At 43.4% G+C, this 14,604-nt stretch overlaps 1 protein-coding gene and 1 long non-coding RNA gene across 3 annotated transcripts in view; one reads left to right on the top strand and one right to left on the bottom strand.

The window, feature by feature from the left end:
• LOC310669724 overlaps positions 1 to 14,604 on the top strand; it is a 550,125-nt gene that overhangs the window by 125,362 nt on the left and 410,159 nt on the right. The window lies entirely within an intron of this gene.
• CAPN6 (calpain 6) overlaps positions 10,385 to 14,604 on the bottom strand; it is a 64,622-nt gene continuing 60,402 nt past the window's right edge. For both annotated transcript variants that reach the window (XM_083423528.1, XM_083423529.1), the window contains one exon: positions 10,385 to 12,889. In XM_083423528.1, the coding sequence (XP_083279654.1) occupies positions 12,707 to 12,889 (183 nt within the window). In that variant the 3' untranslated portion in view covers positions 10,385 to 12,706. The remainder of the gene's footprint in view (positions 12,890 to 14,604) is intronic.

The following is a 14,604-nucleotide window of genomic DNA, read 5'->3' as shown; positions in this document are numbered from 1 at the left end:
TAGTGCCACCAAGTTATCAGCAACTTTCTTATGCATTCTGCTGTGCAACAATGCTCCACAGACTCAAAACATTTCGCCGGCAGAACAAGTATACCGCTTAGTGACTTTAGCTCAGCGCAACACTGTATGCCACCCAATGTCTTCAACTTCTTGTTTGTTTTTGCATTTGGGGAAAGAATAAATTATTTTAAGTTAATTCAAATCATCTAGGTAATATGATGTCAGGGTCTTTTGTTAACAAGGTATGTGAGTGAGGAGAAGCTCCTCTTACGTTCCCCGAGTAGCTCTCAGGTCTTCATCACCTTAAGGAAACAGCCAGTGGACCAGTTTCAAAGATGGTTGTGTGAAGAACAAACTCTTCACCTTTATTGCCTTTCCTAAGCTGATTTGCTTCTGCCTTTTGGCCTCTCTTCTTTCCTCCCCCAGTCCTCAGTGGCTTCTAACGTCATACCATCTAGCAAGTTGTAACACAATGGTCAAGCTTACTCTTTTCTTTCTCTTTGGACTTTCTGCTTTAAAAGTTGCACCTTTGAGCTGTGGCTTGGTATCACTGCCATCTTTCAAGTGCACAAGAATTCTGCGGTAGACCATCATTTGTAGTTTCTGAGAATCCCTGAGCTGAGATCTCTCTCAAGCAAATGATCCTGGCATTGTATAGAAAGCCGGAGGAGAATTGTACTGGCCTGATCTTTTTAAATGAAAACATGACTTATATGACAGAATATTTGCTGCTTGGTTTGCCTGAATTTATTATAGTTAGAGGCAAACCATTGGTGCTGTGATTGAGCAAGCTTAGCAGTGATTTTACCAGGTGGCAGCATAAGGCATGGAAGTGACTGTTAGGAAGGCCTAATTCTCCAAAGTCATGCTACATTCCAAGATATAGTAGTTGAAGACCAAGCAAATGGGCCAAAGCAGAATATTGTAGGTCATGTTCGCACCATACATTTAAAGCACACATAAAGCACATGGCTTCACCCAAAGAATCCTGGGAACTGTAGTTTACCCCTCACAGAGCTACAATCCCAATTACCCTTAACAAGTGCAAATCCCAGGATTCTTTGGGGGGTAAGTCATGCTTTAAATGTATGGTGTAGATGTGACCATAGTTTATATATGGGACATTTGCTTGAGGAGTTCAGGGTCAAGTTTAATTGTCTATGCTACATGTTTAAGCCAAGTTTAATATTTGCATCCTAATTCAACAAAGAACGCTGGGAAATCTGAGGGAGTCTGGAACTGCTCTCAAATGAATAGTTTTCAATGTCCACACAAAATGTGAATTCCAAGCATCTGTGGGGGAAGCAATGGCAGTTATGTATTGGTGTAAGACTGGTTTATGCTTGTGGTATAGATATATTTTAGGTCTCAGGGGCAGGGCTGGCCACCTCTTTCTTGCACACACTGTTTGAGGCCAAAACAGGAATCTGAGTCATCACTTCTACCAACACTGTGAAAATCAATGGTGGCTTTGACCATTAAGTGATGAGAAGTGAAATCAAAAGGACACATTTGTGGAATAATAAGGGTTGATTTTAGCTGTAGAGAATGGAATGGATACTTTGGTGAAATGAGACTAGAAATGACGGCAAACAGTGACCACCATATATGTTGCAAATCCCATATCTGGGAGCTGGAGTAGATTATTATTCTGATGGTAGGTAAGCAACTAAAATATCTGATAGTGGCTCCAGGGGCAAGAAAGAGGATTTCAGAAGGGGAAATACTTCACAGGTCACTTGGGGTTCAAGACTCTGTAATTTGTGTGAGGTACCGTTCAAGCACATTTGTGCTGTGGTGTGTGTGTGTGTGTGTGTGTGTGTGAGAGAGAGAGAGAGAGAGAGAGAGAGAGAGAGAGAAGGAGCAGGCATGATTGTTATGTGCCTATATTCTAAAATGGTGACTCCATGACTTTACAGTGTTGTTTCACATATCTGGGCTGTTTTTCCTGAGATAAAGCCCCATGGATGTAGAGGGGGAAATACGTAGGAAACTATAACTTGTGATGTGCAACAGGCACACTTGGCTATAACTACATGTCTGGAAGCAAAACGACAGCCTGCAGATGGTCAGGAAACACACTTTCCCGATGTGCAAGGATTATTTCTGTGTGGGAAACCCATAATGTGTGAAGCACCTCTTCAGTCAGGCTCTAAGAGGGTAAATGAAAATGCTTTTTGTGATGGTTCCCTTAGCAACTGTTTTTAGAATTTTACAGGGCGGCCCTAATATGGGTAAAAGAAGTGGGGGTCAGGGGATGGGGCTTGTAGATTTCATTAGAGCCTCCCTCCCCCCCAAAATCAAGCACTTATGATTGTTTGTTTATCACCTAGACAAAGCATGCTAGAAATATGATGGTTCCGATCTAATAGAATATGAGTGGTAAGTCCAGGGCTAGGTATGTATAGCCTTAAAAAACAAACAAACAGCAGGGCTGAAATCCCACCAATCAGTGTTTGGTGTGGAATGGGGGACGAGCTATTGAATCCAGTGACAGCACATTTGATTGGTGGGACTTCAAAGTAACACAACATAACCTTGTCCGTTGGCTCAGGCTGAGGAGTTGTGCCTGTAGCACCAACCTGCTGAGTTCCTCCAACCATGGTGAAATACCAGGTTGGAAGTCTGTTTCTGTATATGAAAAAATCCTAGCTAGATCAGACTGATCTGTACTGTTGAGGTTGCAAAAAGAAAAAGAAAAGAAAATCTGTGTTGGGCAAATTGAGGTTAAAAAGAAAATTGCAAGCTTGACAGGATTGATCTTTTGTGTGTGTGTGTGACACAAGTGTTGCCTATGGGGTTTATTTTCAGGGTTTCCAAAAGAAAGAAAAAAATTGAACAGAAAATAACCTACATTTCCAATGTTTAACATTTTGCTGTACATTCTTTTATTTTATTTTAAACATATTATTTCTTTAAAGGAAAAAAGAAAAATTGTGTAGTGAAATTCTTCTGTAACTTTGGATTAAGAGATACTTTTTTAAAAGAAAAGAATAAAGCATTCTTTCCTTTGTAAATGTGCTGATGGCATGGATTCAGCTTTCTGACATCAGCATCCATTTTTTAATAAAATGAAAATAAAGATTTCCCCCCTCGTTTCCAATATTTTAAGTTATTTTCAATTGTGGTTGAAGCAATAGAACATTGAAATTATGGATTGTGCATGACAGTGTCTTGAGTGTAAAAATAAAATAAAAATAAAAATTGCAGTTTGAAACTTGGACCTAAAGTATTGCAAATAAAAAATTTAAATACCAATGGACTGTGTCCCCTCCGTATATGAATCTGCTGCTGCATGTTAGAGAGGGGCGGGGAAGAGGGAGAATCAAGACTGGTTTCAGGTTTGAAGGTGCCACTGTGGCATATCGTTCAACATTTCATAAATGAGCACACAGGTAAAGGGAGTGTATATTAGTCAGAGAGATGGACTAGAACTGTAGAGACCTGAGTTTGGACCCATCTTCGGCCATAAATTCATTGCATGACCTGGATCAATCTCTCTCAGCCTAACTAGCTCATAAGAGTGGCATTTTCACAGTTCAAAAGCACACTTTCACTAGCCAAAAGCACTTGAGTTAAGCATGAAGCAGGGCTGGTGAGAGGTGTGGCCTGAGAGGAGAGGGTGTGGCCTGGGAAAGAGTCCTGAAGATTTGCTACAGGTAAAGGGACCCCTGACAGTTAAGTCCAGTAGCGAACGACTCTGGGGTTGTGGCGCTCATCTCGTTTTACAGGCCAAGGGAGCTGGCGTTTGTCTGCTCCGCAGACAGTTTTTCCAGGTCATGTGGCCAGCATGACTAAGCCATTTACCTTCCCGCCAGAGTAGTACCTATTAATCTACTTGCACTCTTTGGCGTGCTTTCAAACTGCTAGGTTGGCAGGAGCTGGGACGGAGCAACGGGAGCTCACCCTGTTGACAGGGTCAAATGTCATACATGGGCCTGAGATGTCCCCCCCCCACCCTTCATTAATGTAACATGTACAGCGGCCTGTATCAGGTTCACAAAGATTTCCAGCAAAGTGAATTGGTACCAAGTGGAACAGCTCAAACACTCTCATTTAATTGGTCTATAAGCATCCTGATTACTATCTGAGATTCTTGTGGTATAGTGGAGAGCCACTGTGGTGTAGCAGTTAGGGTTCTGAATTAGGATCTGAAAGACCAGAGTTCAAATCCCCACTTGGTCATGAAGTTCACTGGGTGACCTTGGGCCAGACACCATCTCAGCCTAACTTACCTCACAGGGTTGTTGTGAGGATAAACTGGAGAGGGGAACAGCCATGTATGCTACATTGAGATCCTTGGAGGAAAGGTGAGTTATAAAAGCCAATGAAAAGATGTTGCAGATGCTGCCAAATTTTGGTAGACAATGGGAGTAGCTAGCTGTACACATATTTACGATATTTTAGCTATAAAGGTATTCAGCATGTTCCTATTGCCCATATTTTTGCGAGGGGGAGCAGGAGTTCCATAACTCAGTGGCAGAACACATGCATTGCAGGTAAATGTTTACATGCTCAATCTCCATCATCTCTGCCAGGGCTGGAAAAATCATAGCCATGTCTGAAATCATAGCCCAGATAACTCTGGACTATAATTCCCATTAGCCCCATCCAACAGGGCCAATAGTTAAAGAGGATGGAAGTTGTAGTCCAACAACATATGAACTCCAGGTTCATAGAACCCTAGAACTGTAGAGTTGGAAGGGACCCTGCCTATTGCAACCCCCTGCAATACAGAATTTTCAGCTAAAGCATCCATGACTGTTGTCCATTCAAGCTCTGCTTAAACATCTCCAATGAAGGAGTGTCCAGCACCTTCTGAAGGAGTCCGTCCCCCTGTTGAACAGCTTTTCCCGTCAAAATGTTCTTCCTGGCTGGTGGAGTTAATACTGAACTAGATGGACCTGTGGTCTGAGTTGGTGCCATGTCTCTTCCTATCCTACTCCTATGACTACTAGAACAGTATGTGTGTAAGAAAATGGTGTATGACTAGCCAGTCATGGTGCCAGTAATGCCTAAAACACACCCCTGACACCCTAACCTATACATTTATGATTTCTTTTTGTTGCTCTTCGTTGGTTTTGAAGCTTCATGGGAGAGAAACTCCTATGGCAGAGAAACAGGAAATCAAACCTGAGTCCTAGTGTGGTGTGGGCAGTGGTAGAGGAAGGGGGCGGGGGAGCAGTCGCCTTGGGTACCATCTCTGAGGGGGTGACAAGAAGGTACCCTGCGGGAGGCTTGCCCCCGGGTGCAGCAGCGCAAGCCACTGCCATCATGCCGCCACCGCCACATGTGGAGAATCCCTCTGCCGCCGCTGCCGTCGCAAGCAGAAGATCCCACCACCGTCCGCACGGCACTCGAGTGGCACTGTCGGAAAAGAGCCTGGCGGCGTATGTACAGCGCTGCTATGTACGGGGCACACACCGCTGGTCAGTTTGCCCTGCCCCCAACACCCCACACTGGGTGTCGGTTAGCCTTCCTTTGCCCCTGGGTGTGGGTGCTAATGTGTTTGGTTTGGAAGTGGGATGCTCAGTCTCAAAGATCCCTCTTGAACCATAAAGACCTGAACGATATTCTCCAAGTCCTTCACCCTCAGCCCAGTGAGAATAAAAGAAAGTTTTAGCATCTTCTTTGGAGCTTCTTAGATCTAAATATCGCAAGGGATCTCAGTATTACAATGCTGAGTGCTTCCAGATGACTGGTTTATTGAGCATTCATCCTGACTCATTTGCAGGAGACTAGATCCTGTAGTGGCAAGAGGTGCTTTCCCATGCTTCCCAATGCATTATTGCAAAAGTCTTATCTTTTTTGTTGGGAACGGGTTTTTTTGTTGCACAGTGCTTCCCAATCAAGTGAGTGCAATTATTAGTTTACCATTATGTGACTGAATGAATCCCATTCGAAAATAAAAGCAGCCTGGACGTGGCCTTAAATACAGTTGTTCAGGCAGCTGGGTGTACAGTGAACTATAGAACAGGATTGCCATAGTGTGGTCACATCTGGTCACTGCACCCGTGCATTCCTTAATGGGATGTACCGGTAGTTCCCACGTAGCCAAGGAGGGGGAAATCAAGCCTTGGAGGATTTCTGACAGTGGTGGCTGCTGCCCACAAGACCTGCTGCAGCTGCAATGTCAAGGAGCATGGCAAAATAGCAGTCACAAGGGTGTGGCCATGTTGTTCTGATTTTCTCCCTGTAATGCATGAGCATTGCAATTTTAAAAATAGTTGGCGCTTAATTAAACTGAAAAGCGTATTAACTTTGGTTTGCAAGTGGTCTCTGCTTCTCGGCTGGGAGAAAAGTCACATTCTTTCCCACCTGTTCTGGTTCTCTCCACATCCTCCTCCTTTGCAACCAAGCAGGGAGCACGGAAACATTGCCGTTTTGTCAATGCATGTAGCCTACAGGATTACAGCCTGATCTGGTCTTAAAGCTGCCATGCAGGACTGCTAGCAAGAGACTCCTTAGACGAGAAAAGATTATTTTTCCCCACCCTGCTTATTAATTTCCACATTTCTTTTCCAGGATATGGAATAAGATGGACTATTCAATGAACTAGACAGGGGTCAGCAAACTTTTTCAGCACGGGGCCAGTCCACTGTCCCTCAGACCTTGTGGGGGGCCAGACTATATTTTTTTGGGGGGGGTGAATGAATTCCTATGCCCCACAAATAGCCCAGAGATAAATAAAAGGACACATTCTACTCATGCTGATTCCTGAACTGTCCGCGGGCCGGATTGAGAAGGCGATTGGGCCGCATCCGGCCCACGGGCCTTAGGTTGCCTACCCATGGACTAGGACCTGGGAAACCAGGGTTAAAAACAACCATGACACTTGCTGGGTCACCCTGAGCCAGTCACACTCTCTCAGCCTAACCTACCTCACAGGGTTGTCAAGAGGATAATATGGTGGTGGGGGGGAGGTAAAGGTACCCCTGCCCGTACGGGCCAGTCTTGACAGACTCTAGGGTTGTGCGCCCATCTCACTTAAGAGGCCGGGGGCCAGCGCTGTCCGGAGACACTTCCGGGTCACGTGGCCAGCGTGACATTGCGGCTCTGGGGAGCCAGAGCCGCACACGGAAAGGCCGTTTACCTTCCCGCTAGTAAGCGGTCCCTATTTATCTACTTGCACCCAAGAGTGCTTTCGAACTGGTAGGTTGGCAGTCGCTGGGACCAAACAACGGGAGCGCACCCTGCCGCGGGGATTTGAACCGCCGACCTTTCGATCGGCAAGCCCTAGGCACTGAGGCTTTTACCCACAGCACCACCCGCATCCCTATGGGGGGAAAGGAGACCCACAAATGCCACCTTGAGCTTCTTGGAGGAAAGGTGGATTGGATAAAAATATAATACTGATAAATAAGGAATAGTAGTAATAATAAACAGTCTCTCTCCAGCCTGTTTGCTTCTGATTTTGAATTTGGGGGGGGGGGGGTGGAATCATGAAGAAATGCCTAACCTAAAAATCAAAGAAAAAAGAACATGGATTAAAATCGGGAAATTCAAGCCTACAAATAATAGGACATGCAGGTCATAAGCAAAGAATTATGGGAACTATGCTTTGTTAAGAGTCTCTCAACAACTATCAGCACCTTTAACAAACTACAGTTCCCAGGATTCTTTGGGGGAAGCCGTGTCTCTTAAAGTGGTATAAGAGTGCTTCAAATGCATAGTGTGAGCGAGTCATCTTTATTTCCCCCCCCCTACCAAAAATGAATGGGATTCTGAAATGGAAAAGAAGAAGAAGCCTTGCACACCTTTACATGTGCATTCTGCAAATCCCCAGAATTTGAGCAGCCCACGCCATAGCTGTGCTGACCTGCTGTGATGGGGGAACTCTGCCATCCATGCAGACTTTGCAGGGTCAGGAGGCCCCTTTGGATCAAAGTTGTTAGGAATGCAAACAGCAGCTTCAGCTCAGCACTTGCAAACCACCAGTGAGCAGCCAGCAGCAGAGGCATCAGGAGGTCAGCTGCAAGTCAATTCAGATTAACACTTACAAGCCAATCAGGACAAAAATAGAGTTAATCTACTGGTTTGAGCCTCCAAACAGGGTGAATCAGAGGTGATTTGGCTCTCAGCGCACGTTGAGGAATATGAAGAGAATTAATGCAAATATTTAAATCTGTGCCCTCACTTTATTGGATTTTACTTTCATTGTCAAGTCGGGGGGGGGGGTGCTTCCAGAGGTGGCGAGTGCTCAATAAAGTAAAGTAAAATCCCAAATCACCACCAGCTTGTTAGGCCCCAGTTTGAAAAAATGCAAAAATCAAGACCCGCTTAGCCAAATGCAGACTACCAGCTATATGTCAGGTGCCAAGCCAAGAAGATTTGACCTTTTGAATCATCACAGGTCAAGTTCAAAAAAGGGGTTCTGTCTAAACTGGAGAAAAACAGGATGCTGGAGTAGATGGGGAACTGGTCTGATTCAGCAGGGCTTTTCTTCTGTTCTTAAGGATCCTTGTCTTGCTTCACATATACAACTATATGCTCAAAGGCCCTCCCTCGCTGCAGATATTGGTGATGTGTGTATAGATAGCAAGGGAGGGGTGTGCAATAATAGGGTGGGGCTAATTAGCATGGTCCTGCTCCACACTCCAACACTGTTCAAAGAATTCCCAAAGAGGGCAAGCATCACCTCTCACATCCTGTGAAGGCCACCTTTGCTGTGAAGCCATAAGTAGTCTCAGGAGTGCCAGCTTGGCCCTACGACTGTGGGTGTCTAGAGTTGTGGGTGCCATGCAGCGTGCATGACCCTGGTGCCAAATTTTGTGGGTGCCCAGCCCCTTCATGGGGCATTTTGTGGGTGCTCGGGCACCCAGGGCCCCAGACAGCCAGCACCTATGAGGAGCCTCCAGGATACACACTTTTTAAAAAATGACTTTTTGCAGTTATGAAAATGATGAGGATATGCACCAAAAAGCGTGTGATAAACCAGTGGTTGACAAGATGGTGTATAATTCCCCTGCAAGCAAATCAGAGCAAATACCCAATAAACAGAGGGCATATTATAAATTCTGCACAATTTGTGCAAAACAAATCAGGATGACTGCTCTGGAGAAGCTGTTAACCTTAACCTGTTTAGTCCTCATCCACAAATGAGACTAAGGAACATGCACCTGCTATTAGTCATCTATCGTTACCATTGCCACTACCCACCCATTCGTGTCTCTGCTGTTGTTGAGATTTATATTACAAGTCCTTTAGGGTTAGAGGGTTCCCTTTTCCCCTAGCTTGTGCATACCCACATTGGAGGAAACCAAATACATTTCCTTCTCTTGAGTTTGTAGTTAATGTATGTGTTACTGTAAACCACACGAGGGCACTGCTTGTCTAGCAATCTGGCCGCACTTGTTCGTAGGCCTCTTTGTCTACGTTAACTCCACCCCTATAAGCTGAGCCATTTTGTTTATCATTCATCCCTAGCTTGTTGAGACAATATGTCTTCTGTTTCTCACTCTCCTCACTATTCATCCTGTAGTTTCTTCATGAATAAAGCATTTGAACTCCAAGAACTGCAAGTGATTATTCCAAACTACGGTAATTCCATCAAGCTGCAAGGTCTGCTAACAATCGATGTCAGCAAATCTCTGAATTGCCTGGTTTGGAATACAAATTTGGCATGTTCATAAAGTACACCCGTATCCTGATTGTGCAATTTCAATTTGTTCTCCATCTCAAATGTTAAGCTGAACCAGAGAAGTGGGAGGCAACATCTCTGCTATAGGAGAGAGGTAGGGAAAATGGGAAGGAGGAAGAGACCTCCCCTGACCCCACCCTGGTTTTAGGGGAGATCTCGTGGTATGTCTCTGGAAACTGGTGCTGCCGGTAGCAGTGCTTCTCTGCTATTAGTGGAGGTGGCAGGGTGAGATGGGAGGGGGGTGGGGACGGCCCAACCATGAGACAAGGTGAAGCCTCGTGGACGGCAGAATCCCCAGGTGCAGCAGATCCTGATGTAGATCTTTATTTGGGCATTGGGCCGGCCCTGGAGGCTTCCACACTCGTGGGCTGGGCCTGGGTGAAAGGCACCTTTGCCTGGAAATGTGCTGATCTTATGGTGCTCTTCTAGAATGGGGCAATACTTTTTTCTAAGGAGGTTTGGTGGCTTGGATTAGGGGTGGGGCTGGAAATGGGAATTCCCAGCTCCAACAAGTGGAAGGGAGTGAGGAAGTAACCTGATATAAAATGGAGTGATCTTCTGCAAGTGGAACTTCTGCCAAGAAGATTCCTCTAGCTGATTATCCCCCTGCCCATCTGCATAACCCCCATTTTGAAGGGTCAACCCTCTGGAGAGTGTTTTTTGGAAGGAGCAGGTGGGAGGAGGGGAAGAGAGAGTTGTACAAACGATTTTTTACTCATGCAACCATTGGACACAACTCAATAATAAAAGCATACATTTTATTCAGATGTTGCCACTGATAACAGATAATCGTTGGACTTGACAATCTTTGGACTTTATGACAATAAAAACATACAGAAGGTTAACAGTAATATGATATGTTATTGCCACCAGGAACTGTGCTTTGCAACTTTTTGTTATGATGATTACAGTTTTATTATATATAATGTTATGTTTCTTTACAGCCGGTTACATGTGTGGTACTCTGAACATGATTTACGTAACAAGACAATTGTGGTGTGTGTTGACCTAGTCATTTGCCATGGCTGTTTCTATTGATATAATTTATGTAATTAATGATGTAATTAATGATGTAATTTATGTAATTAATGATATTAATGATGTTACATATTAATAGTTTGATTATTGCAATATAAACAGTGGAGACAGCAATGACTATTTAGCAAGTGGAATCTATTTATGATTAATTTATACTGGATAAATCTTTAAAAAGCGAAGAAATACTAATGAAGATGGAAGAAACTTAATGTACTAGATCTCTACTAGTTGGATATTATTGTGATTATGTTCCTTTAAGAATGATAGATTCTAATTGCCTGTACCTATTGATTATTACTTAGAATATCTTTGATTGACTTTACTTATTTCTTCTATAGATATCCTATGTTGTCTGAATTACTGCAAAGAAGGTATCCTTTCTTGTAACACACAGGTGTTTAGGTAATTAATGGTGTTACAATCTCCTAAGATTAATTTATATTTTTATGATCAATATTAGGGAGTGGAGACCGCAATGACCATTTGGGATCCATTGATGATTAAGCCTCATTGAAAAAGTTTGATAAAGTTGTAATAGTATATAAATGAAGATGTGGAATACTTAACTTTTTGGATTTGTATCAGTTGGGTATCATTGCAATTAGGTCTCTTCAAGAATATTTAATTCTAATTGCCTGCACCTTCCCCGTTGCAGGGATTGCTCCTATATAGTTTAGTTTCAATGATCATTCATATGGAGCATCTCTGACTGGCAACTTCTGCGTTCCTGTGGACTATTTCGTCTGAAAAAACCTACGGAAAAATCTCCTGGAAACCTTGTCGCTGAAGAAGCCCAATCAATGGGTGAAACAAGGGTGTATCCTGAGAACTGCTCTATCATCAGCTGCCTTATTGTTACTAAGTGGTTCTGTTTCTTACACTTTTAAGACATAGGACTATGCAGAAGGAAGACATCAGTATGGAATGGCATTGCCAACAAGAACTGTACATTGTAATTGTTGGACTTGACAATCTTTGGACTTTACGACAATAAAAACATACAGAAGGTTAACAGTAATATGATATGTTCTTGCCACCAGGAACTGTGCTTTGCAATTTTTTGATATGATGATTATAGTTTTATTATATATAATGTTATGTTTCTTAACAGCCGGTTATGTGTGTGTTATGGTATTCTGAATTGATAAAAGATAGGCATCGAAAACAAAAGCAACAGTGCAAAAAACGCTCAGTACAATAAACAACTATCCTATCCATATTCCTTTCATTTTTCTGTCCAAAGAGCTAACATACAATTCAGCTGGCTCAGATAGAAGGTAGGCATACCTTCCCAATGTGGACAGATGCAAGCCTTTAAACTACATTCCCCACAGCTGAGTATTAGGAATGGCAAAGCTTGTGTTTCGCATCCCAGAACTCTGATTTTCCCATGCTGGGATTTGTCATTGCTTGTGTCAAATTTAGCAAATACTTTGGCATTTACTTAATGCAACTAAAAGGAAACTACTCTTACTATTGGAAGCAATATTCAACCGTGCTGCTTAGGAAGGACCATAGCTCAGTGGTGGAGCATCTGCTCTGCATGCAGAAGGCCCCAGGTCCAATCCCCAGCATCTGGAAGAAGCTCACTGTCTGAAACCCCAGAGAGCTGCTGCTAGTCAGTGTCGACCATATTGAGCTATACTTGGTATAAGGCAGCTCCCAAAATTCTGATGAAATGCTATTTTCTAGCAGAACAGCTAAAATGCATTGCAAGGCTATAATGGTTTCATGTGAATTGCACTAGTGAAGCCAGTGCCTGGAAGCAGCTGCTATCTGTGATAGAAAATATGTTTGGAGATATATATTGTATGTGTGGTGAAAGAGAAAGAGAAATGATATATTTGGCTGCACATTTGCTCTCTGCTTCTTTCTCTTTTGTTGGCCATTTGTTGTTGCCCAAGTAGGACCCAGACACAACACCCCAAGCATTTTAAAGCATTTCACACAAAGATGCAAATCAGTGGCTGTCGCTCCATCCCCATTGTGGATGCTCACTGGAAACTCTTGCCTGTCAGCCCTTAGAATTCAGAACTCCACGAGGTCATCGCTAGTAACAACCTTGATGGTGATGTGGCCTGGCATGTCATAATCTTCGCGACTCCCTCTGTCCTGGAGCTGGAACTTCTGAAGACTTCTGGGGTAATTGGGTGATACTGAGATCCGCACTTGTCCCATGAACTTGTCGCAAAGGAGCCCGCTGTGCCAAACCTACAGAGATAGGAAGGAATTGAGAAATAATTGCTGCTAGATGGGCTGGCATTTTCCTCCCATACACCCCTCCCCCTTCCCGCGATTGGAAAGGGTCAAAAGGTCATCTGTACAAGTCCTCAATTGGAAGAGCTCTCCTTTTTCAACCTCGCCTTGACCTCTGTGGGTTTTGTGTATCACTGTTGCACAGATGGGAAAGATGCGTCCCCAACACAGCTATGTGCTGCTGCTACAGGCTGCAAGAGCTTGAAACTGTTTAGAGGTTCCCTCCCGCAGCAAAGAGGTCTTCCCTCTTATATGACAGCCGCAGAGGATGCAATTAACAAAGACATACAGATCGTGGAACTATGTGTGGTGTGTTTTTCACCTCCCTGAAAGCCATCCGCAAAATCACAGAAAAGATGCTTTAAGGGGAAACATTTTCACACCCCTGTTCTCCGTTCCACGCTAGCACCATTGCTGCTACTGGCAGACTGTTACTGACAGATTTGCCCAAGTAAAAATGCAGGTTTAGTATATCTAACCACATGCATCCTTTGTTATCCTGATTTCCTCTCACTTACCTTCTCCTCATATATGCACATACAGAGTATACAAGGCCCCATCTGCACTGGAGTTCCGCTGGCTTTTTAAAATGCATGTGTTTCATACAGCCATTCCTATCACATGTAAATCTACTTCAGTCATACCTTGGTTTTCAAACAGCTTTGTTCTCAAACATTTTGGCTCCCGAATGCCGCAAACCCAGAAGTGACTGTTCCAGTTTGCGAACTATTTTTGGAAGCCAAACGTCCAACAGGGCTTCCATAGCTTCTGATTGGGTGCAGGTAGCTCCTGCAGCCAATCAGAAGCTGTAGAAGCTCTGTCAGACGTTCGGCTTCCAAAAATAGTTCGCAAAAACACATCTTTGCTGTGTTGTTTTAGTGGGATTGCTTTACTGCATATTTTAATTATAGATGTTTATAGCTTAAGTTATGTACTATATATGTATGTGTTATATTAATATTTTGTTATATATATTCTAATAATTGCCTTTTATACTTGTAATCAGTTTAGAAGGCTGTTTTGCCACTGAGTGGTCTAAAAATTAATAAATAACAACCAGAATTTACCCATCACAATATACCTGCTTTTTTATTATGTTAAAATGTACTACAGTGGCCACTTGTAATTTGAAGAAAAAGCAGTTAGGGAGTCCCAGTCCAGATTAGAGCCACACTCCAGTTTCCTAATGAAAAATCGCCCTGAGCTGTTACTAAATGCCTCTGGTAGTGTTTATGGCAAGCTTTACAGCAGAAAACCATTTGGACGGAGGGCATTCTAGAATGAAGTTTTGCAACTGCTTTTTCATCCCCCCCCCCAACTAAAAAAATGGTCTGTTTAAGCACACTTTTACAAAAGCATGTTTATTGTAATATACAGCAGGCTGTGAATGTAACAAGTAAGTAAATCAACTATGTTGGCCTTCTGTAGGACTGGGGATACCCATAAAACATACTTGGGCTGTGTACACACTATGCTTTTAAAGCACATTCAGAGAATTCTGGGCACTGTGGTTCACCTCTCACAAAGTTACAGTTCTCAGCAACCCTTAATAAACTACACTACCCAGAGGGTGATTGCTTCAAATGTGCTTTAAGTTATAGTGTGTACACAGCCTAAGTGACATTGAACCAGTTTTAATTTAGTCTTTGAAATATACTCAGAGTTGAGTA

This window comes from Podarcis tiliguerta, assembly GCF_965153285.1.
Source record: "Podarcis tiliguerta genome assembly, chromosome: Z".
NCBI lineage: Eukaryota > Metazoa > Chordata > Lepidosauria > Squamata > Lacertidae > Podarcis > Podarcis tiliguerta.
The sequence above is the reverse complement of the archived record's forward strand: the minus strand, read 5'-3'. Positions and strand labels throughout refer to the sequence as shown.